The 26,305-nt window shown below is 44.0% G+C and overlaps 1 protein-coding gene across 1 annotated transcript in view; it reads right to left on the bottom strand.

The window, feature by feature from the left end:
- Nucleotides 1-26,305, bottom strand: part of LOC112259635 (DNA-directed RNA polymerase III subunit RPC1-like) — a gene marked incomplete at its 3' end in the record, with an annotated part of 67,175 nt that overhangs the window by 17,124 nt on the left and 23,746 nt on the right. The window contains 7 exon segments of the mRNA XM_042313618.1: nucleotides 4,675-4,788; nucleotides 6,658-6,737; nucleotides 6,740-6,827; nucleotides 7,964-8,101; nucleotides 18,728-18,846; nucleotides 22,409-22,520; nucleotides 24,671-24,989. Coding sequence (XP_042169552.1) covers nucleotides 4,675-4,788; nucleotides 6,658-6,737; nucleotides 6,740-6,827; nucleotides 7,964-8,101; nucleotides 18,728-18,846; nucleotides 22,409-22,520; nucleotides 24,671-24,989 — 970 coding nt within the window.

Raw genomic sequence — 26,305 nt, forward strand, 5'->3', positions numbered from 1 at the left:
CGGAGGTCTCATGGGACACGTCATTAAAGGAGGAATCCTAGAGCACGGAGGTCTCATGGTACACATCATTAAAGGAGGAATCCTAGAGCACGGAGGTCTCATAGTACACGTCATTACCACTAGAACTGCCTGGCCTTTCAGCCTATCAGTACCCACTAGAGAACGTTGCTGGGCATCCCCTTTAGCATATGCCTCAGATGCATATCAACCCGCAAGGAGCACAAACAAGCTTGATAAATAGTGCATAAAATATTGTAAAGGATTAAATTGCATAAAGAAATACCTGTGGAAATAAAAAAAATAAAAAAATGACTAGTTGTTTAGATGGATCGTCAAGGATATGTTGTTTTGGATAATTCTATTAAGTCCTACGAAAAAAAAGCATAGGCATATAGTCTATTTTCATTCCCTTTACAATAAAACACTACAGTGTTTCCATTTGATCAACTTGATTTGTAAATTAAATTAGTAATAAGAGTTAAAGTCATTAATAAAGTCCAGTTATAGCTTCTACTGACAAAGTAGAAATGAAAAATATGATAATAATAATAATATAACCTGCCAGGTGAAATGATTTGCTGTATTCCTAAACATGAACTAGACTACATTGTAAAGGATTCAATTGCATTCAGAAATATTAGTGGAAATATACTAAAATGACAAGATATAAAGACAGTCATCTGTTGATAGTATCAGACACTGTATTGGGCCCTTATACCGGTGCCTTTACGCATGAATCAATACAGTTCTCTCTTTATGCTTCAGGTTCCACGGACAGCACACTGCACCAGTTTTCATGGGCCTTGTTTCGTGTGCAGCAGCCAGAGCGAGAGAGCGAGAGCTTGGCGAGAGAGAGAGAGAGAGAGAGAGAGAGAGAGAGAGAGAGAGAGAGAGAGAGGGAGAGAGAGAGAGGAGGGAGAGAGAGGAGAGAGAGAGAGAGAGAGAGAGAGAGAGAGAGAGAGGAGAGAGAGAGAGAGAAGGAGAGGAGAGAGAGGAGAGAGAGAGAGAGAGAGAGAGAGAGAGGAGGAGAGAGAGAGAGAGAGAGAGAGAGGAGGAGCGACAGAGAGAGAGAGAGAAGGAGCGAGAGAGAGAGAGAGAAGGAGAGAGAGAGAGGAGAGAGAGAGAGAGAGAGGAGGAGCGAGAGAGAGAGAGAGAAGAGAGAGAGAGAGAGAGAGAGAGGAGTGAGAGAGAGGAGAGAGAGAGAGAGAGAAGGAGAGAGAGAGAGAGGCAATTTCACAATTTCTGCCTTTGCAAGACTCCATGAGTCTCAAACCCACAGTCTCAGACAGTCACTCACCTGCAGGCCTGGTTTCATCTTTACCCTGATATGGAAAGACATTGAGAAGGTACTTGGTTTGGACATCGGCAGGCTAACCAGAACGTAAGTCACATGCACCATTATCAGCTTGTATCGCTCATTCTTCCATTGACCACAGAATAGCATAGTGTAATTTGAAGTTTATTATGTTAGTAGTTTTTGCCTAGTAACCAGAGCAGTGCTGCCTCGCTATTGGTCACGTGCTGAATGCAGGGACAGCACGGATATTCTTGGAACATGTGCCATTTGTGCCATTTTGGATATAGAGCTGCAAAACTCTAGAATTCTGAGAATTCTATTTGACAAAGGGAAGCGTCATGGAAACGACAGAATACACCCGTTCTGATTCTATATAGAAATCAACATGTTTTACCTACATGTGACTGAAGGATGAAATCTATAACTGATAAATCTATAACTGATAAATCTATAACTGATAAATCTATAACTTGATAAATCTATAACTGATAAATCTATGACTGATAAATCTATGACTGATAAATCTATGACTTGATAAATCTATAACTGATAAATCTATAACTTGATAAATCTATAACTGATAAATCTATAACTGATAAATCTATAACTGATAAATCTATAACTGATAAATCTATAACTGATAAATCTATAACTGATAAATCTATAACTGATAAATCTATAACTATTGATAAATCTATAACTGATAAATCTATAACTGATAAATCTATAACTGATAAATCTATAACTGATAAATCTATAACTTGATAAATCTATAACTGATAAATCTATAACTTGATAAATCTATAACTGATAAATCTATAACTTGATAAATCTATAACTGATAAATCTATGATATTTGAACAGTGGTTGAAGATCTGCTGTTGGCTGTGGCTGTTGATAGACCATAATATAGGTCTGTGTCCTAAATGTCACCCCAGTCCCTATATAGAGTCCAATGGGCCCAGGTTAACACTAGTACCTATATAGAGCCCAATGGGCCCAGGTTAACACTAGTACCTATATAGAGCCCAATGGGCCCAGGTTAACACTAGTCCCTATATAGAGCCCAATGGGCCCAGGTTAACACTAGTCCCTATATAGAGCCCAATGGGCCCAGGTCAACACTAGTCCCTATGTAGAGCCCAATGGGCCCAGGTTAACACTAGTACCTATATAGAGCCCAATGGGCCCAGGTTAACACTAGTCCCTATGTAGAGCCAAATGGGCCCAGGTTAACACTAGTACCTATATAGAGCCCAATGGGCCCAGGTTAACACTAGTCCCTATGTAGAGCCAAATGGGCCCAGGTTAACACTAGTACCTATGTAGAGCCAAATGGGCCCAGGTTAACACTAGTACCTATATAGAGCCCAATGGGCCCAGGTTAACACTAGTACCTATGTAGAGCCCAATGGGCCCAGGTTAACACTAGTACCTATGTAGAGCCCAATGGGCCCAGGTTAACACTAGTACCTATATAGAGCCCAATGGGCCCAGGTTAACACTAGTACCTATGTAGAGCCCAATGGGCCCAGGTTAACACTAGTACCTATATAGAGCCCAATGGGCCCAGGTTAACACTAGTACCTATATAGAGCCCAATGGGCCCAGGTTAACACTAGTCCCTATATAGAGCCAAATGGGCCCAGGTTAACACTAGTCCCTATGTAGAGCCAAATGGGCCCAGGTTAACACTAGTACCTATATAGAGCCCAATGGGCCCAGGTTAACACTAGTCCCTATATAGAGCCCAATGGGCCCAGGTTAACACTAGTCCCTATATAGCCCAATGGGCCCAGGTTAACACCCAATGGGCCCAGGTTAACACTAGTACCTATATAGAGCCCAATGGGCCCAGGTTAACACTAGTACCTATATAGAGCCCAATGGGCCCAGGTCAACACTAGTACCTATATAGAGCCCAATGGGCCCAGGTTAACACTAGTACCTATATAGAGCCCAATGGGCCCAGGTCAACACTAGTCCCTATATATGGGAGCCCAATGGGCCCAGGTTAACACTAGTACCTATATAGAGCCCAATGGGCCCAGGTTAACACTAGTCCCTATATAGAGCCCAATGGGCCCAGGTTAACACTAGTCCCTATATAGAGCCCAATGGGCCCAGGTTAACACTAGTACCTATATAGAGCTCAATGGGCCCAGGTTAACACTAGTCCCCTAGTCCCTATATAGAGCCCAATGGGCCCAGGTTAACACTAGTCCCTATATAGAGCCCAATGGGCCCAGGTCAACACTAATCCACTAGTCCCTATATAGAGCCCAATGGGCCCAGGTCAACACTAGTCCCTATATAGAGTCCAATGGGCCCAGGTTAACACTAGTCCCTATATAGAGCCCAATGGGCCCAGGTTAACACTAGTACCTATATAGAGCCCAATGGGCCCAGGTTAACACTAGTCCCTATATAGAGCCCAATGGGCCCAGGTCAACACTAGTCCCTATATAGAGCCCAATGGGCCCAGGTTAACACTAGTCCCTATATAGAGCCCAATGGGCCCAGGTCAACACTAGTCCCTATATAGAGCCCAATGGGCCCAGGTCAACATTAGTGCAGCCCATAGGGAATAGGGTGCCATTTGAGGATGTTACCCAGGTCTAAGTCTCGGTCTATACGCCGGGGTGTAACTGCTGGTAACATTGGTTTGAGTCTGATATAGGTCTATACGCTGGGGTGTAACTGCTGGTAACATTGGTTTGAATGAAGAAATCTGTCAAACTTGACATTTTAACTGACATTTAATAGGCTATAGCATTACTGTTCATGACTGATATAGGTCTATAGGCTGGGACATTACTGTTGATGATTGATATAGGTCTATAGGCTGGGACATTACTGATGATGACTGATATAGGTCTATAGGCTGGGACATTACTGATGATGACTGATATAGGTCTATAGGCTGGGACATTACTGATGACTGATATAGGTCTATAGGCTGGGACATTACTGTTGATGACTGATATAGGTCTATAGGCTGGGACATTACTGATGACTGATATAGGTCTATAGGCTGGGACATTACTGTTGATGACTGATATAGGTCTATAGGCTGGGACATTACTGATGACTGATATAGGTCTATAGGCTGGGACATTACTGATGACCGATATAGGTCTATAGGCTGGGACATTACTGTTGATGACTGATATAGGTCTATACGCTGTAACATAACTCTTGATAATAGATCTAAAATCAATAATATAGTCTGGTCCCAAACGGCTCCCTATTCTATACGGTATGCAGTGCACTACTTTAGACCAGGGCTCTGGTTAAAGTGCACTATGTAGGGAATAGGGTGCCATTTTGAATGCAAGACATAGAAGCAGTCAAGTGGATAAGTGATAGTTATTTACCTCGAGGAAGCTGTCTCGGCAGCACTTGAAGTCACTCCTCTTCATGATGGACTCTGCTGTCAGGACCAACTCATTCTTACTAAGGGCTGGCTGCTCAGAACACGTATGGACAGACTGGGGGATGGAAGGATGGAGAAGGGAGAGAGGTATGGAGGGATGAGGGATAGAGGGAGGAGGGATAGAGGGAGGAGGGATAGAGGGATGGATCGATGAGGGATAGAGGTATGGAGGGATGAGGGATAGAGGGAGGAGGGATAGAGGGATGGAGAGAGGAGGGATGGAGAGAAGAGGGATGGAGAGAGGAGGGATAGAGGGATGGAGAGAGGAGGGATAGAGGGATGGAGAGGAGGGATAGAGAGAGGAGGGATAGAGGGATGGATGGAGAGAGGAGGGATGGAGAGAGGAGGGATAGAGGGATGGAGAGAGGGATAGAGGGATGGAGAGAGGAGGGATAGAGAGAGGAGGGATAGAGGGATGGAGAGAGGAGGGATAGAGGGATGGAGAGAGGAGGGATAGAGGGAAAGGGATGGAGGGAGGAAGGATAGAGGGAGAGGGATGGATGGAGGAGGGATAGAGGGATGGAGAGAGGGATGGAGGGAGGAGGGATGGAGAGAGAATGATGGAGGGAGGAGGGACAGAGGCATGGAGGCAGGATGGATAGAGGGATGAAGGGAGGAGTGATGGAGGGAAGAGGAGTGATGGAGGGATAGAGGGAGGAGGTATAGAGAGAAGAGGAGTGATGGAGGGATAGAGGGAGGAGGGATAGAGGGATGGAGGGAGGAGGTATGGAGAGAAGAGGAGTGATGGAGGGATAGAGGGAGGAGGGATAGAGGGATGGAGGGAGGAGGTATGGAGAGAAGAGGAGTGATGGAGGGATAGAGGGAGGAGGGATAGAGGGATGGAGGTATGGAGGGAAGAGGAGTGATGGAGGGATAGAGGGAGGAGAGATAGAGGGATGAGGGAGGAGTGATGGAGGGAAGAGGAGTGATGGAGGGAAGAGGAGTGATGGAGGGATAGAGGGGAGGAGGGATAGAGGGATAGAGGGAGGAGAGATAGAGGGATGAGGGAGGAGTGATGGAGGGAAGAGGGAGGAGGATGGAGGGAAGAGGGATGATGGAGGGATAGAGGGAGGAGGGATAGAGGAGGGATGGAGGGATAGAGGGAGGAGGGATAGAGGGAGGAGGGATGGAGGAGGGATGGAGGGGGAGTGATGGAGGGATAGAGGAGGTATGGAGGGATAGAGGGATGGAGGGATAGATGGATGGAGGGAAGAGGAGTGATGGAGGGATAGAGGGAGGAGGGATGGAGGGATAGAGGGATAGAGGGATGGAGGAGAAGAGGAGGGATGGAGGGAAGGAGGGATGGAGGGATAGAGGGACGGAGGGATGGAGGGATAGAGGGATGGAGGGATAGAGGGATGGAGGGATAGAGGGAGGAGGGATAGAGGGATGGAGGGAGGAGGGATGGAGGGAAGAGGAGTGATGGAGGGATAGAGGGAGGAGGGATAGAGGGATGGAGGTATGGAGGGAAGAGGAGTGATGGAGGGATAGAGGGATGGAGGTATGGAGGGATAGAGGGAGGAGTGCGGATGTGTTATTAGTAACTGTGGGCAGGTGAACAAACAGCTGACCTGCATCACCAACACACATAGAGATGACAACATGCATGCTGGGTAAATCCTCATTTCACCGTCTGCACATTCTGAAGCCTGGCACTTTGAAATGTAGGATTGTTTATGTTATTGTTGCCAGACTGACAACAGGTGAGGTCTAAGAGAATAATGGGTGTGTGAGTGTCTGTGTGTGTCTCTGTGTGTGCGTGTCTCTCTCTCTGTAACTGTGTGTGTGTCTCTGTGTGTGTGTGTCTCTGTGTGTGTGTGTGTGTCTCTGTGTGTGTGTGTGTCTCTGTGTGTTTGTGTGTGCGCGCTTGCATGTGTCTCTCTGTGTGTGAGATTAAGTATTGCCTCACACGTGTGTGACTCACCCGGATGTTGTCCAGAACTCTGTTGAACTCCAACGGCTCATCTTTCCCCTCCATGGCGGCCGGGTCCAGGCCGTCCCCCCGTAGACAAACTGGATGATGTCACCAGTGGAGCTCCGTACCGTCAGATCATACTGGGAACACAGGTCCTCCAACGACTTGACCAGACGCCTCTGTTGACACAACACAGCCACCACAGAAGAACAGATCAGAGGACGACTCAACAACAGATAGGCCTCTTTAATCCTGCTTGTTGTGTCACCGTGTGTGTGTGTGTGTGTGACCACTCAACACCCTTCCTCTGCTTCGTGTCATTAGTCAGATGGTAAGCTGTTCTGATCTGAACACATCAACAACACACCCCTAAGGACCCTCAACTCTGGACCACCAAGCCAGTTCCACTGCATGTTGTTTTCACTGTAATGATCAGGGCCTGATTTAGACCTGGGACACCAGGTGGGTGATATTAATGATCAGGGCCTGATTTAGACCTGGGACACTAGGTGGGGTGATATTAATGATCAGAGCCTGATTTAGACCTGGGACACCAGGTGGGTGATATTAATGATCAGGGCCTGATTTAGACCTGGGACACCAGGTGGGGTGATATTAATGACCAGGGCCTGATTTAGACCTGGGACACTAGGTGGGGTGATATTAATGACCAGGGCCTGATTTAGACCTGGGACACCAGGTGGGGTGATATTAATGATCAGGGCCTGATTTAGACCTGGGACACCAGGTGGGGTGATATTAATGACCAGGGCCTGATTTAGACCTGGGACACCAGGTGGGGTGATATTAATGATCAGGGCCTGATTTAGACCTGGGACACCAGGTGGGTGATATTAATGATCAGGGCCTGATTTAGACCTGGGACACCAGGTGGGGTGATATGAAGGATCAGGGCCTGATTTAGACCTGGGACACCAGGTGGGTGATATTAATGATCAGGGCCTGATTTAGACCTGGGACACCAGGTGGGGTGATATGAAGGATCAGGGTCTGATTTAGACCTGGGACACCAGGTGGGTGATATTAATGATCAGGGCCTGATTTAGACTTGGGACACCAGGTGGGTGATATTAATGACCAGGTAGAACAGAAAGCCAGCAGGCTCCGGACCTCATAGGGTCAGAGTTGAATAGTCCTGCCCTAGGAGATAACTACTCAAGAGGGAGCCTGATAAGATTTAGATTCGTAGGGAGCACACGTTGTTCCTTCTTTTCTTTAATACAAACAGAGAGCAGAGGGTGTTGGGTACGGTGCAGCAGGCAGCAGCCCAGTGGTGTGTGTGTGTGTGTGTTACCTGCATGTATCCGGTCTCTGCTGTTTTAACAGCGGTGTCCACCAAGCCCTCTCGACCAGCCATAGTGTGGAAAAAGAACTCCGTCGGCGTCAGGCCTGAATAAAAGCTGTCAGCTACAAACCCTTTAGCTGCAGGAAGCTGTGACACGACACACACAGAGAGAGAGAGAGAGAGAGAGGTGTTACGTCATTATAAAAGGCCCCGTACGAGTCCCAAATGGCACCCTATTCACTATTACTGTAGAGTGCATTACTTCTGACCAGGGCACCACAGAGGCTTGGTCAACAGTAGTGCACTAAGTAGGGAAAAGGGTTGCCATTTCGGGATTCATCCCATGTCAGAGCAAACAAATGAAAACAGGGCTCTGACTGAGCCAGCTGGAGAGATGTTGTTTACTGCTAGGAAAGAGAAACATCTATGAACGTTTGAACGTTTTTCAACCCTTAGCCTACAATTTCTGCAGGTTCGAGAAAATCTAATTGCCATAAATCCCCATCGAAATCCATCTGTTTAAGCTAGAGATTGTTTTTGCATCAGGCTGTGTGTGTCTCAATCCGCCACATCCCGACTAGTCTCCCAGTCCCTGCCGTTGAATAATATCTCCACAGCACGATGCTGCCACCACCATGCTTCACCGTAGGGATACTGCCAGGTTTCCTCCAGATGTGAAGCTTGGCATTCAGGCTAAAAAGAGTTCAATCTTGGTTTCATTATGTCAGAGAATCTTGTTTCGCATGGTCTGAGTGCCTTTTGACAAACTTCAAACGGGCTGTCATGTGCTTTTTTACTGAGGAGTGGCTTCCGTCTGGCCACTCTACCATAAAGGCCTGATTGGTGGAGTGCTGCAGAGATGGTTATCCTTCTGGAAGGTTCTCCCATCTCCACAGGAACTCTGGAGCTTTGTCAGAGTAACCATCGGGTTCTTGGTCACCTCCCTGACCAAGGCCCTTCTCCCCTGATTGATCAGTTTGGCCGGGCGGCCAGCTCTAGGAAGAGTATTGGTGGTTCCAAACTTCTTCCATTTAAGAATGATGGAGGCCACTGTGTTCTTGGGGACCTTCAATGCTGCAGACACATTTTGGTACCCTTCTCCAGATCTGTGCCTCGACACAATCCTGTCTCGGAGCTCTACGGACAATTCCTTCGACCTCATGTCTTGGTTTTTGCTCTGACATGCACTGTCAACTGTGGGACCTTATATAGACAGGTGTTTACCTTTCCAAATCATGTCCAATCAGTTGAATTTACCACAGATTGAATCCAATGAAGTTGTAGAAACATCAAGGATGATCAATGGAAACAGGATGCACCTGAGCTCAATTTCAAGTCTCATAGCAAAGGGTCTGAATACTTATGGAAATAAGGTATTACTGTTTATTTGCAAAAACTTGTTTTTCCACTTTGTCATTATGGGGTATTGTGATGTCATAATGGGGTATTGTGATGTCATTATGGGGTATTGTGATGTCATTATGGGGTATTGTGTGTAGATTGATGAGGGGCAAAAAATAATTTCATCAATTTTTAGAATAAGACTAATGTAACAAAATGTGGGAAAAGTCAAGGGGTCTGAATACTTTCAGACTGAACTGTATATGATAAAAGCTACTGCACATTACGCATCGACAGAAAAACAAAAGCCCTTTGATATAGCTAGCTATATGCTCTCTTGGGTAAATAAATGAAACCAGCTTCCAGTAGGCTAATCTTTTTGAGTAGGAACGGTATGAATGTAGCCTACTGTATATCGTACAAACCATGACAGAGCAAGGAGAGAACATGTCATTCTGGTGCTGCACATGCAGACTATAAAGCCATGACAGAGCAAGGAGAGAACATGTCATTCTGGTGCTGCACATGCAGACTATAAAGCCATGACAGAGCAAGGAGAGAACATGTCATTCTGGTGCTGCACATGCAGACTATAAAGTCACAAGTAAAGGCTAGAGAATTTTGAAATATAATAAGGCCTATTTGTATAATTAGTAGGCTGACACATATATACCTTTCATAATAACCATTGCTACACCACAAGCATTTCGCTACACCACAAGCATTAACATCTGCAAACCATGTGTATGTGACAAATAAAATTGGATTTGATATTTCCCAATGTTATGAGTCTACCTCCTCGTTCCCTCTAGTGCTGCTTCAATTCTTCCCTGCCGTTTAACAGTCAAATAAAAGGAAATACAACATTTATTTTTCCTTATCGTTATCATTCTAACCCCATCCTTGAATATAGGACTAGAATTAGATGCCGACGGCTGACTTCTCTTCACACAGTTATGGGTCTGAATTAATAACAGCTATAGTCTACCACCATCTGAATGGTTATGGGTCTGAATTAATAACTGCTATAGTCTACCACCATCTGAATGGTTATGGGTCTGAATTAATAACTGTTATAGTCTACCACCATCTGAATGGTTATGGGTCTGAATTAATAACTGCTATAGTCTACCACCATCTGAATGGTTATGGGTCTGAATTAATAACTGCTATAGTCTACCACCATCTGAATGGTTATGGGTCTGAATGGTTATGGGTCTGAATTAATAACTGCTATAGTCTACCACCATCTGAATGGTTATGGGTCTGAATTAATAACTGCTATAGTCTACCACCATCTGAATGGTTATGGGTCTGAATTAATAACTGCTATAGTCTACCACCATCTGCATGGTTATGGGTCTGAATGGTTATGGGTCTGAATTAATAACTGCTATAGTCTACCACCATCTGAATGGTTATGGGTCTGAATTAATAACTGCTATAGTCTACCACCATCTGAATGGTTATGGGTCTGAATTAATAACTGTTATAGTCTACCACCATCTGAATGGTTATGGGTCTGAATGGTTATGGGTCTGAATTAATAACTGTTATAGTCTACCACCATCTGAATGGTTATGGGTCTGAATTAATAACTGCTATAGTCTACCACCATCTGAATGGTTATGGGTCTGAATTAATAACTGCTATAGTCTACCACCATCTGAATGGTTATGGGTCTGAATTAATAACTGCTATAGTCTACCACCATCTGAATGGTTAAGGGTCTGAATGGTTATGGGTCTGAATTAATAACTGCTATAGTCTACCACCATATGAATGGTTATGGGTCTGAATTAATAACTGCTATAGTCTACCACCATCTGAATGGTTATGGGTCTGAATTAATAACTGCTATAGTCTACCACCATCTGAATGGTTATGGGTCTGAATTAATAACTGCTATAGTCTACCACCATCTGAATGGTTATGGGTCTGAATTAATAACTGCTATAGTCTACCACCATCTGAATGGTTATGGGTCTGAATTAATAACTGCTATAGTCTACCACCATCTGAATGGTTATGGGTCTGAATTAATAACTGCTATAGTCTACCACCATCTGAATGGTTATGGGTCTGAATGGTTATGGGTCTGAATTAATAACTGCTATAGTCTACCACCATCTGAATGGTTATGGGTCTGAATGGTTATGGGTCTGAATTAATAACTGCTATAGTCTACCACCATCTGAATAGTTATGGGTCTGAATTAATAACTGCTATAGTCTACCTCCATCTGAATGGTTATGGGTCTGAATTAATAACTGCTATAGTCTACCACCATCTGAATGGTTAAGGGTCTGAATGGTTATGGGTCTGAATTAATAACTGCTATAGTCTACCACCATCTGAATGGTTAAGGGTCTGAATGGTTATGGGTCTGAATTAATAACTGCTATAGTCTACCACCATCTGAATGGTTATGGGTCTGAATTAATAACTGCTATAGTCTACCACCATCTGAATGGTTATGGGTCTGAATTAATAACTGCTATAGTCTACCACCATCTGAATGGTTATGGGTCTGAATTAATAACTGCTATAGTCTACCACCATCTGAATGGTTATGGGTCTGAATTAATAACTGCTATAGTCTACCACCATCTGAATGGTTATGGGTCTGAATTAATAACTGCTATAGTCTACCACCATCTGAATGGTTATGGGTCTGAATTAATAACTGCTATAGTCTACCACCATCTGAATGGTTATGGGTCTGAATTAATAACTGCTATAGTCTACCACCATCTGAATGGTTATGGGTCTGAATTAATAACTGCTATAGTCTACCACCATCTGAATGGTTATGGGTCTGAATTAATAACTGTTATAGCCTACCACCATCTGAATGGTTATGGGTCTGAGTGGTTATGGGTCTGAATTAATAACTGCTATAGTCTACCACCATCTGAATGTCTGAATGGTTATGGGTCTGAATTAATAACTGCTATAGCCTACCACCATCTGAATGGTTATGGGTCTGAATGGTTATGGGTCTGAATTAATAACTGCTATAGTCTACCACCATCTGAATGGTTATGGGTCTGAATTAATAACTGCTATAGTCTACCACCATCTGAATGGTTATGGGTCTGAATTAATAACTGCTATAGTCTACCACCATCTGAATGGTTATGGGTCTGAATTAATAACTGCTATAGTCTACCACCATCTGAATGGTTATGGGTCTGAATTAATAACTGCTATAGTCTACCACCATCTGAATGGTTATGGGTCTGAATTAATAACTGTTATAGCCTACCACCATCTGAATGGTTATGGGTCTGAGTGGTTATGGGTCTGAATTAATAACTGCTATAGTCTACCACCATCTGAATGGTTATGGGTCTGAATTAATAACTGCTATAGTCTACCACCATCTGAATGGTTATGGGTCTGAAATAATAACTGCTATAGTCTACCACCATCTGAATGGTTATGGGTCTGAATTAATAACTGCTATAGTCTACCACCATCTGAATGGTTATGGGTCTGAATTAATAACTGCTATAGTCTACCACCATCTGAATGGTTATGGGTCTGAATTAATAACTGCTATAGTCTACCACCATCTGAATGGTTATGGGTCTGAATGGTTATGGGTCTGAATTAATAACTGCTATAGTCTACCACCATCTGAATGGTTATGGGTCTGAATTAATAACTGCTATAGTCTACCACCATCTGAATGGTTATGGGTCTGAATGGTTATGGGTCTGAATTAATAACTGCTATAGTCTACCACCATCTGAATGGTTATGGGTCTGAATTAATAACTGCTATAGTCTACCACCATCTGAATGGTTATGGGTCTGAATGGTTATGGGTCTGAATTAATAACTGCTATAGTCTACCACCATCTGAATGGTTATGGGTCTGAATGGTTATGGGTCTGAATTAATAACTGCTATAGTCTACCACCATCTGAATGGTTATGGGTCTGAATTAATAACTGCTATAGTCTACCACCATCTGAATGGTTATGGGTCTGAATTAATAACTGCTATAGTCTACCACCATCTGAATGGTTATGGGTCTGAATGGTTATGGGTCTGAATTAATAACTGCTATAGTCTACCACCATCTGAATGGTTATGGGTCTGAATGGTTATGGGTCTGAATTAATAACTGCTATAGTCTACCACCATCTGAATGGTTATGGGTCTGAATTAATAACTGCTATAGTCTACCACCATCTGAATGGTTATGGGTCTGAATTAATAACTGCTATAGTCTACCACCATCTGAATGGTTATGGGTCTGAATTAATAACTGCTATAGTCTACCACCATCTGAATGGTTATGGGTCTGAATTAATAACTGCTATAGTCTACCACCATCTGAATGGTTATGGGTCTGAATTAATAACTGCTATAGTCTACCACCATCTGAATGGTTATGGGTCTGAATTAATAACTGCTATAGTCTACCACCATCTGAATGGTTATGGGTCTGAATTAATAACTGCTATAGTCTACCACCATCTGAATGGTTATGGGTCTGAATTAATAACTGCTATAGTCTACCACCATCTGAATGGTTATGGGTCTGAATTAATAACTGCTATAGTCTACCATCTGAATGGTTATCTGAATGGTTATGGGTCTGAATTAATAACTGCTATAGTCTACCACCATCTGAATGGTTATGGGTCTGAATGGTTATGGGTCTGAATTAATAACTGCTATAGTCTACCACCATCTGAATGGTTATGGGGGTCTGAATGGTTATGGGTCTGAATTAATAACTGCTATAGTCTACCACCATCTGAATGGTTATGGGTCTGAATTAATAACTGCTATAGTCTACCACCATCTGAATGGTTATGGGTCTGAATTAATAACTGCTATAGTCTACCACCATCTGAATGGTTATGGGTCTGAATTAATAACTGCTATAGTCTACCACCATCTGAATGGTTATGGGTCTGAATTAATAACTGCTATAGTCTACCACCATCTGAATGGTTATGGGTCTGATGGTTATGGGTAATTAATAACTGCTATAGTCTACCACCATCTGAATGGTTATGGGTCTGAATTAATAACTGCTATAGTCTACCACCATCTGAATGGTTATGGGTCTGAATTAATAACTGCTATAGTCCAACACCATCTGAATGGTTATGGGTCTGAATTAATAACTGCTATAGTCTACCACCATCTGAATGGTTATGGGTCTGAATTAATAACTGCTATAGTCTACCACCATCTGAATGGTTATGGGTCTGAATTAATAACTGCTATAGCCTACCACCATCTGAATGGTTATGGGTCTGAATGGTTATGGGTCTGAATTAAACTGCTATAGCCTACCACCATCTGAATGGTTATGGGTCTGACCAATGGTTATGGGTCTGAATTAATAACTGCTATAGTCTACCACCATCTGAATGGTTATGGGTCTGAATGGTTATGGGTCTGAATTAATAACTGCTATAGTCTACCACCATCTGAATGGTTATGGGTCTGAATTAATAACTGCTATAGTCTACCACCATCTGAATGGTTATGGGTCTGAATTAATAACTGCTATAGTCTACCACCATCTGAATGGTTATGGGTCTGAATTAATAACTGCTATAGTCTACCACCATCTGAATGGTTATGGGTCTGAATTAATAACTGCTATAGTCTACCACCATCTGAATGGTTATGGGTCTGAATGGTTATGGGTCTGAATTAATAACTGCTATAGTCTACCACCATCTGAATGGTTATGGGTCTGAATGGTTATGGGTCTGAATTAATAACTGCTATAGCCTACCACCATCTGAATGGTTATGGGTCTGAATGGTTATGGGTCTGAATTAATAACTGCTATAGTCTACCACCATCTGAATGGTTATGGGTCTGAATGGTTATGGGTCTGAATTAATAACTGTTTTAGTCTACCACCATCTGAATGGTTATGGGTCTGAATTAATAACTGCTATAGTCTACCACCATCTGAATGGTTATGGGTCTGAATTAATAACTGCTATAGTCTACCACCATCTGAATGGTTATGGGTCTGAATTAATAACTGCTATAGTCTACCACCATCTGAATGGTTATGGGTCTGAATTAATAACTGCTATAGTCTACCACCATCTGAATGGATAGGGGTCTGAATTAATAACTGCTATAGTCTACCACCATCTGAATGGTTATGGGTCTGAATGGTTATGGGTCTGAATTAATAACTGCTATAGCCTACCACCATCTGAATGGTTATGGGTCTGAATGGTTATGGGTCTGAATTAATAACTGTTATAGTCTACCACCATCTGAATGGTTATGGGTCTGAATTAATAACTGCTATAGTCTACCACCATCTGAATGGTTATGGGTCTGAATTAATAACTGCTATAGTCTACCACCATCTGAATGGTTATGGGTCTGAATTAATAACTGCTATAGTCTACCCCCATCTGAATGGTTATGGGTCTGAATTAATAACTGCTATAGTCTACCACCCTCTGAATGGTTGTTGGTCTGAGTGGTTATGGGTCTGAATTAATAACTGCTATAGCCTACCACCATCTGAATATTTATGGGTCTGAATTAATAACTGCTATAGTCTACCACCATCTGAATGGTTATGGGTCTGAATTAATAACTGCTATAGTCTACTGCCATCTGAATGGTTATGGGTCTGAATTAATAACTGCTATAGTCTACCCCCATCTGAATGGTTATGGGTCTGAATTAATAACTGCTATAGTCTACCACCATCTGAATGGTTATGGGTCTGAATTAATAACTGCTATAGTCTACCCCCATCTGAATGGTTATGGGTCTGAATTAATAACTGCTATAGTCTACCACCATCTGAATGGTTATGGGTCTGAATTAATAACTGCTATAGTCTACCACCATCTGAATGGTTATGGGTCTGAATAATAACTGCTATAGTCTACCACCATCTGAATGGTTATGGGTCTGAATGGTTATGGTCTGAATTAATAACTGCTATAGTCTACCACCATCTGAATGGTTATGGGTCTGAATTAATAACTGCTATAGTCTACCACCATCTGAATGGTTATGGGTCTGAATTAATAACTGCTATAGTCTACCACCATCTGAATGGTTATGGGTCTGAATTAATAACTGCTATAGTCTACCACCATCTGAATGGTTATGGGTCTGAATTAATAACTGCTATAGTCTACCACCATCTGAATGGAATGGTTATGGGTCTGAATTAATAACTGCTATAGTCTACCACCATCTGAATGGTTATGGGTCTGAATGGTTATGGGTCTGAATTAATAACTGCTATAGTCTACCACCATCTGAATGGTTATGGGTCTGAATTAATAACTGCTATAGTCTACCACCATCTGAATGGTTATGGGTCTGAATTAATAACTGCTATAGTCTACCACCATCTGAATGGTTATGGGTCTGAATTAATAACTGCTATAGTCTACCACCATCTGAATGGTTATGGGTCTGAATTAATAACTGCTATAGTCTACCACCATCTGAATGGTAATGGGTCTGAATTAATAACTGCTATAGTCTACCACCATCTGAATGGTTATGGGTCTGAATTAATAATGCTATAGTCTACCACCATCTGAATGGGTCTGAATTAATAACTGCTATAGTCTACCACCATCTGAATGGTTATGGGTCTGAATGGTTATGGGTCTGAATTAATAACTGCTATAGTCTACCACCATCTGAATGGTTATGGGTCTGAATTAATAACTGCTATAGTCTACCACCATCTGAATGGTTATGGGTCTGAATGGTTATGGGTCTGAATTAATAACTGCTATAGTCTACCACCATCTGAATGGTTATGGGTCTGAATTAATAACTGCTATAGTCTACCACCATCTGAATGGTTATGGGTCTGAATTAATAACTGCTATAGTCTACCACCATCTGAATGGTTATGGGTCTGAATTAATAACTGCTATAGTCTACCACCATCTGAATGGTTATGGGTCTGAATTGGGCCGTCTGTCCCCCCCCTGAGATGGGCCGATGTTTTGGGCGGTAAATTCCAGTAAATCTTGGTAACGGGGTTCCTGCCATTAAACCCTAATGCTGACTGCAGGAATGTCCATCAGAGCTGTTGCCAGAGAATTTAAATGTTAATTTCTCTACCTTAAGCCGCCTCCAACATCGTTTTAGAGAATTTGGCAGTACTTCCAACCGGCTTTGCATACCACGCCAGCCGAGGATCTCCACACCTGGTTTCGTCATCTACGGGATCGTCGGAGACCAGCCACCTAGACAGCTGATGAAACTGTGGGTTTGCACAACCGAAAAATGTCTGCACAAACTGTCAGAAACCATCTCATCTCATTGACCTGACCACAGTTCGGCATCATAAATCGACTTCAGTGGGCAAATGCTCACATCGACGGCCACTGGCAAGCTGGAGAAGTGTGCTCGTCTCGGATTAATTCCGGTTTCAACTGTCCTGGGCAGATGGCAGACAGCGTGTACGGCGTTGTGTGGGCGAGCGGTTTGCTGATGTCAATGTTGTGAACAGAGTGCCCCATGGTGGCGATGGGGTTATGCAAATTGATTTTTACCGATGGCAATTTGAATGCACAGAGATAACGTGACGAGATCCTGAGGCCCATTGTCGTGCCATTCATCCACCACCATCACCTCATGTTTCAGCATGATAATGCACAGCCCCATGTCACAAGGATCTGTAAACAATTCCTGGAAGCTAAAAATGTCCCAGTCCTTCAATGGCCTGCATACTCACCAGACATGTCACCAATTGAGCATGTTTGGGATGCTCTGGATCGACATGAACGACAGCGTGTTCCAGTTCCCGCCAATATCCAGTAACTTTGCACAGCCATTGAAGAAGAGTGGAACAACATTCCACAGGCCACAAATCAACAGCCTGATCAACTCTATGTGAAAGAGATGTGTCACGCTGCATGGTGGTCACATCAGATACTGACTGGTTTTCTGATCCACACCCCTACTTTTTTTTTTAAAGGTATCTGTGGCCAACAGATACAAATAAGATTTGATTTGATATGCAACATACACATGGTTAGCAGATGTTAATGCAGTCGTTATTTACAGTCATGTGAAATCCATAGATTAGGGCCTAATGAATTTATTTACATTGACTGATCTCCTTATATGAACTGTAACTCAGTAAAATAATGTTTAAATTGTTGCATGTGTAATTATATCTACTTCCATTGTCCTCCAGGAGTGGCTTCAGTTCCTCAGCTGTGTCCCAAAATGTCCCCTTATTTCCTACAATGCACTCCTTTTGACCAGAACCCTATCAGTCGCCTGGTCAAAAGGAGTGCACTATGAAATAGGGTGTCATTTGGGAGATAGCCCACCCTAATCTCTTCATGTTATGAATGAATGAAGCCCTTGAGACTCCGGACAGATATAATGGTGATTTCAGCTGGTTAATAAATGGCCTTCAGGAGGTTCTTACTTTAGAGTGCTTCTCAAAGTGAGGCAGCGAGCGGTTCTCAAAGCCGTCGGGCACTCGAGAGCCGCTTATAGCCTGCTGGCCCACGCAGGCGATCATCTGGGAGATGTTGATGAAGGATCCTATGGAAGGGAAAATGAAAGGGATGAAGAAATAAGACCATTAGCATTACTGAATCATCACCTCAAAACAACAAACAAATCCTAAGCATTCTATCATATACAGGGAAAAGTAAGCAGCCAGAACACGGCTCATAGGAGAAGAATCTCCTGTCTCCTCAGGACACCCCCTGGACAGGACACTAGTCTATCTCCTCAGTACACCCCCTGGAGAGGACACTAGTCTATCACCTCAGTACACCCCCTGGACAGGACACTAGTCTATCACCTCAGGACACCCCCTGGACAGGACACTAGTCTATCTCCTCAGTACACCCCCTGGACAGGACACTAGTCTATCACCTCAGGACACCCCTGGACAGGACACTAGTCTATCACCTCAGTACCCCTGGACAGGACACTAGTCTATCACCTCAGGACACCCCCTGGACAGGACACTAGTCTATCACCTCAGTACACCCCTGGACAGGACACTAGTCTATCACCTCAGTACACCCCTGGACAGGACACTAGTCTATCACCTCAGGTACACCCCCTGGACAGGACACTAGTCTATCACCTCAGGACACCCCTGGACAGGACACTAGTCTATCACCTCAGGACACCCCTGGACAGGACACTAGTCTATCACCTCAGTACCCCTGGACAGGACACTAGTCTATCACCTCAGGACACCCCTGGACAGGACACTAGTCTATCACCTCAGTACACCCCCTGGACAGGACACTAGTCTATCACCTCAGTACACCCCCTGGACAGGACACTAGTCTATCACCTCAGTACACCCCCTGGACAGGACACTAGTCTATCACAGAGCCTTAACCCCAATGTATCAGGTCCCATTTTTCCTTTGGTATGACTCGGCCGGGGATCACACACTCTAACCACAACACCATCGAGTCACACTCTAACCACATCATCAGTCACTGGACACTAGTCTAACCACAGCACCATCGACAGTCACACAGTCTATCACCACAACACCCCACAGCACCACGAGTCATCACCTCTACACCCCCACAACACCATCTAGTCACAACACCATCAGGTCACAGTCTAACCACAACACCATTGAGTTGGACCATATACAGCTACTGCCAATAATCAATGAATACATGAGAAATGTAGCAGGGGGAAAAGACATAATCTATCATGTTGATCAGACACCTACAGCAGGACAAGAGACATAATGATCAGAGATGACAGGACAGAGTCTATCACCTCAGCAGGGAGAAGAGACATGATGGACAGGAGATGTTGATGAGAGTCTACCCTGGAGAAGGACATAGTCTATCACCTCAGAGATGTTGACAGAGTCTACAGCAGGAGAAGACCATGGACAGGACAGAGTCTATGTCCTGATGAGACCCCTACAGCAGGGAGATCAGAGACATAATGATGGAGAGATGTTGATGAGAGTCTACAGCAGGGAGAAGAGACATGATGGAGAGATGTTGATGAGAGTCTACAGCAGGGAGAAGAGACATAATGATGGAGAGATGTTGATGAGAGTCTACAGCAGGGAGAAGAGACATAATGACAGAGATGTTGATGAGAGTCTACAGCAGGGAGAACACCATGATGGAGAGATGTTGATGAGAGTCTACAGCAGGGAGAAGAGACATAATGATGGAGAGATGTTGATGAGAGTCTACAGCAGGGAGAAGACACATGATGAGTCACAGCAGGTAGAACAGACATGATGGAGAGATGATGAGAGTCTACAGCAGGGAGAAGAGACATAATGATGGAGAGATGTTGATGAGAGTCTACAGCAGGGAGAAGAGACATAATGATGGAGAGATGTTGATGAGAGTCTACAGCAGGGAGAAGAGATACATGATGGAGCAGGGAGATGTTGATGAGAGTCTACAGCAGGGAGAAGAGACATAATGATGTAGAGAGGAGTCTACAGCAGGGAGAAGAGACATAATGATGGAGAGATGTTGATGAGAGTCTACAGCAGGGAGAAGAGACATAATGATGGAGAGATGTTGATGAGAGTCTACAGCAGGGAGAAGAGACATAATGATGGAGAGATGTTGATGAGAGTCTACAGCAGGGAGAAGAGACATAATGATGGAGAGATGTTGATGAGAGTCTACAGCAGGGAGAAGAGACATAATGATGGAGAGATGTTGATGAGAGTCTACAGCAGGGAGAAGAGACATAATGATGGAGAGATGTTGATGAGAGTCTACAGCAGGGAGAAGAGACATAATGATGGAGAGATGTTGATGAGAGTCTACAGCAGGGAGAAGAGACATAATGATGGAGAGATGTTGATGAGAGTCTACAGCAGGGAGAAGAGACATAATGATGGAGAGATGTTGATGAGAGTCTACAGCAGGGAGAAGAGACATGATGGAGAGATGTTGATGAGAGTCTACAGCAGGGAGAAGAGACATAATGATGGAGAGATGTTGATGAGAGTCTACAGCAGGGAGAAGAGACATGATGATGGAGAGATGTTGATGAGAGTCTACAGCAGGGAGAAGAGACATAATGATGGAGAGATGTTGATGAGAGTCTACAGCAGGGAGAAGAGACATAATGATGTAGAGATGTTGATGAGAGTCTACAGCAGGGAGAAGAGACATAATGATGGAGAGATGTTGATGAGAGTCTACAGCAGGGAGAAGAGACATAATGATGGAGAGATGTTGATGAGAGTCTACAGCAGGGAGAAGAGACATAATGGAGAGATGTTGATGAGAGTCTACAGCAGGGAGAAGAGACATGATGGGAAAAGGATTTAAGGGCATTTACCATAACACTAACTTGTTTACCTTAAACCAGGGGTAGGGAGACTAGATTCAGCTCCGGGGGCTGATTTTTGTCAGAGTGAATGGTCGGGAGGGCCTGAACAGAACTATAATGATTTTGAACTCTGCAAATTGACAACTAAAACCCAAAACAATGTCTCTTTTTTCTTTATTCGTTGGAATACTTGGGAAAAGATTTCCTGAATTAAACTATTTTTTTAGCTGAATTCCTGGTGATTTTACAGTCATTTTTACAACAAAAAAAGTTGCAGGCCGGTTTTTTAAACCAGCCCGCATGTCGCCGACCCCAGCCTTAAACCCATGGGCTGGTTTCCTGGACACAGACTAAGCTTTTGAAATCTGTGGAGAATCTCCATTGAGCATATTGTTTAGTCCTGGACAATAAACTATACGGTACATCCTACCATAAACAGATCATTAAAGAGCCTAAAGCAGGGAAAAAAATTAAATAAGGCTATTATAAATGGCTATATTAGCATACAGGTCAGCTACAGGTCAGTACTACCCCTAATAATCCATAAAACAAACGTTAGAGTGTAGCCTAGCTGTTCCCGTGACAACAACGCTCTAATGGCCAATAAAATCAGAGAGAATCAGGAAGTCTTAGTTGAAGTGAATAAGAACCACTTATTCCTTATTATTAGAAGTGGGTACAGGCAGAGCTCCTGACATGTGATTAGTGTATGTGTGTGTGTGACAGTGTATGTGACAGTGTGTGTGACCGTGTGTGTGTGTGGTAAAGGCAGAATTTAACCTCCGCGGCTGGTTAGTTGACCTACCTTTGGAGCCACACAGAGCCATAATCAGAGGACTATTGGTCTTGTCCAGTTCTCTGAGGCAGGCGCTGCCGGCATGGTCTCTGATAACAGACAACTCCTTCAGGATGAGGGCCTGTTGAGAGACACATCATTATCACTCTAAACCACAGATAATAGAAAAACCTCCAAAATAGACCCACCATTAAAAAGAAAGAGCCATCTCTCCTCCTCACATCAGTCAGAAGCAGAGATGATGAGCTACCTGGTTTCAAAAGGCCACCAGACTAAAGTAGCTGGTCTAGAAGGAGCGCCAGACATCAGCCAGACAATAGATACAGTAGCTGGTCTAGAAGGAGCGCCAGACACCAGCCAGACAATAGATACAGTAGCCAGACACCAGCCAGACATAGATACAGTAGCTGGTCTAGAAGGAGCGCCAGACACCAGCCAGACAATAGATACAGTAGCTGGTCTAGAAGGAGCGCCAGACAATAGATAAAGTAGCTGGTCTAGAAGGAGCGCCAGACAATAGATACAGTAGCTGGTATAGAAGGAGCCCCAGACATCAGCCAGACAATAGATACAGTAGCTGGTCTAGAAGGAGCACCAGACATCAGCCAGACAATAGATACAGTAGCTGGTCTAGAAGGAGCGCCAGACACCAGCCAGACAATAGATACAGTAGCTGGTCTCGAAGGAGCGCCAGACATCAGATACAGTAGCTGGTATATTTTAATTTATAATTTTAAAATTTTACTAGGCAGGTCAGTTAAGCCTGTTCAGCGGCAGAACGACAGATTTGTACCTTGTCAGCTCAGGGATTTGAACTTGCAACCTTTCGGTTACTAGTCCAACGCTCTAACCACTAAGCTACCCTGCCAATAGATACAGTAGCTGGTCTCGAAGGAGCACCAGACAATAGATACAGTAGCTGGTATAGAAGGAGCACCAGATATCAGCCAGACAATAGATACAGTAGCTGGTCTAGAAGGAGCACCAGACAATAGATACAGTAGCTGGTATAGAAGGAGCGCCAGACACCAGCCAAACAATAGATACAGTAGCTGGTATAGAAGGAGCGCCAGACACCAGTAGGACAATAGATACAGTAGCTGGTATAGAAGGAGCGCCAGACAATAGATACAGTAGCTGGTATAGAAGGAGCGCCAGACACCAGTAGGACAATAGATACAGTAGCTGGTATAGAAGGAGCGCCAGACACCAGTAGGACAATAGATACAGTAGCTGGTATAGAAGGAGCGCCAGACACCAGTAGGACAATAGATACAGTAGCTGGTATAGAAGGAGCCAGACACCAGCCAGACAATAGATACAGTAGCTGGTCTAGAAGGAACGCCAGACATCAGCCAGACAATAGATACAGTAGCTGGTATAGAAGGAGCGCCAGACACCAGCCAGACAATAGATACAGTAGCTGGTATAGAAGGAGCACCAGACATCAGCCAGACAATAGATACAGTAGCTGGTATAGAAGGAGCGCCAGACATCAGCCAGACAATAGATACAGTAGCTGGTATAGAAGGAGCGCCAGACATCAGCCAGACAATAGATACAGTAGCTGGTATAGAAGGAGCACCAGACATCAGATACAGTAGCTGGTCTAGAAGGAGGGCCAGACATCAGATACAGTAGCTGGTCTAGAAGGAGCATCAGATATCAGCCAGACAATAGATACAGTAGCTGGTCTAGAAGGAGCGCCAGACAATAGATACAGTAGCTGGTCTAGAAGGAGCGCCAGACATCAGATACAGTAGCTGGTCTAGAAGGAGCGCCAGACATCAGATACAGTAGCTGGTCTAGAAGGAGCGCCAGACATCAGATACAGTAGCTGGTCTAGAAGGAGCACCAGACATCAGATACAGTAGCTGGTCTAGAAGGAGCACCAGACATCAGATACAGTAGCTGGCCTAGAAGGAGCACCAGACAATAGATACAGTAGCTGGTCTAGAAGGAGCCCCGTTTGGAAACCTTGAGTGTGGACTGTATGCGTACCAAACAACCCCGCCTCAGGCCTTGGCAGTGGCTGTGGTAAAGAGGAAAGGAAACCACTACAGCTCTAATTGACTTCATGAAATGTAAAAGGATACTAATCTGATTGGTTATCTTGTGTTTATAGTATCTCCACGGTCTTCTTAGCAGTGAATCCTGACTTGAATAATCACATCCTCTTGGTACATCAAAGGACGGCTGCTTAAAAGGCAACATTTTGCATCAAATTGAGAAAAGTGACTGAGCTGAGAGTCATCTAGTCTAAGGATATACCTCCAGTGTCTCCTCAGCCGTGCAGCCTGGCTGTTGCTGCAGTTTGCCCGTCTTCAGGGCCTCGATGTACTCGTCACACTTGGCATAGCCTCCATCCAGCAGGTCCTGTTTGGCCTTCAGCAGACCCTGGCCTGGGGTCACGTCACCAATACCGATGGAGAAACCCCGGTTGGCTGCATAGGGTTTATAACAGTCATGTTCAGTAGGGCACACTGGAAACAAATGCTGTGCAACGGGAAAACTAAAACAAGCATGGTAAAGTATGACAACGCCTTTAGTATTGAGCATGTTCAAAGCATTATCATAGGTGGAAGTAAACCTACAGTATATTACCATTATATAGCATTAGATCACAGTACAGCATGTTCAATGCATTATCATAGGTGGAAGTAAACCTATGCTATATTACCATTATATAGCATTAGATCACAGTACAGCATGTTCAATGCATTATCATAGGTGGAAGTAAACCTACAGTATATTACCATTATATAGCATTAGATCACAGTACAGCATGTTCAATGCATTATCATAGGTGGAAGTAAACCTACAGTATATTACCATTATATAGCATTAGATCACAGTACAGCATGTTCAATGCATTATCATAGGTGGAAGTAAACCTACACTATATTACCATTATATAGCATTAGATCACAGTACAGCATCAGTAAACTGCAGTTCTGTCACGTTCTGACCATCGTTCATATGTGTTTTCCTTGTTTTAGTGTTGGTCAGGACGTGAGCTGGGTGGGCATTCTGTTGTGTGTCTGGTTTGCCTATTTCTATGTTTGGCCTGATATGGTTCTCAATCAGAGGCAGGTGTTAGTCATTGTCTCTGATTGGGAACCATATTTAGGTAGCCTGTTTTGTGTTGGGTTTTGTGGGTGATTGTCCTTAGTGTCCTTGTTCCTGTCTATGTGTTAGTTTACACAAGTATAGGCTGTTTTCGTTACGTTTATTGTTTTTGTAGTGTTTGTATTTAGATTCGTGTTTTACGTTTGTTTATTAAATTATGGATCGCAATCTACACGCTGCATTTTGGTCCGACTCTCCTTCACACCTAGAAAACCGTTACAGAATCACCCACCACAAACGGACCAAGCAGCGTGTCAACAGGCAGGAGCAGCCCAAAGAGGAGATGCGTAAGAAGGTTTTCTGGACATGGGAGGAAATCCTCGACGGGAGAGGACCCTGGGCTAAACCAGGGGAGTGTAGCCGCCCAAAGGTGCAGCAGGAGAAGAGGCAACAGGAGCAGCCCAAAGAGGAGGACAGTATGGACTATACTTCTTGGGAGGAGATAGACAGGTGGGCGGTCGACCCAGGGAGAGTGCCGGAGCCCGCCTGGGATTCGATGGAGCAGTGCGCGGAAGGTTACAGGAGAATGAGGTTGGCGAAGCAAGCACAATGTATTGGGGGGGCTCACAGGGAGTATGGCTCTGCCAGGTAGGAGACCTGCAGCAAACTCCCTGTGCTTACTGCATGGCTAGCAGCCGGGCAGGCACCGGTTATGCTGTGGAGCGCACGGTGTCCCCAGTGCGGGTGCATAGCCCGGTGCGGTATATTCCAGCTCCTGTATCGGCCGGGCTAGAGTGGGCATCGCAGCCAGGTAAGGTTGGGCAGGCTCGGTGCTCA

This window comes from Oncorhynchus tshawytscha, unplaced genomic scaffold, assembly GCF_018296145.1.
Source record: "Oncorhynchus tshawytscha isolate Ot180627B unplaced genomic scaffold, Otsh_v2.0 Un_contig_5223_pilon_pilon, whole genome shotgun sequence".
Classification (NCBI taxonomy): Eukaryota; Metazoa; Chordata; class Actinopteri; order Salmoniformes; family Salmonidae; genus Oncorhynchus; species Oncorhynchus tshawytscha.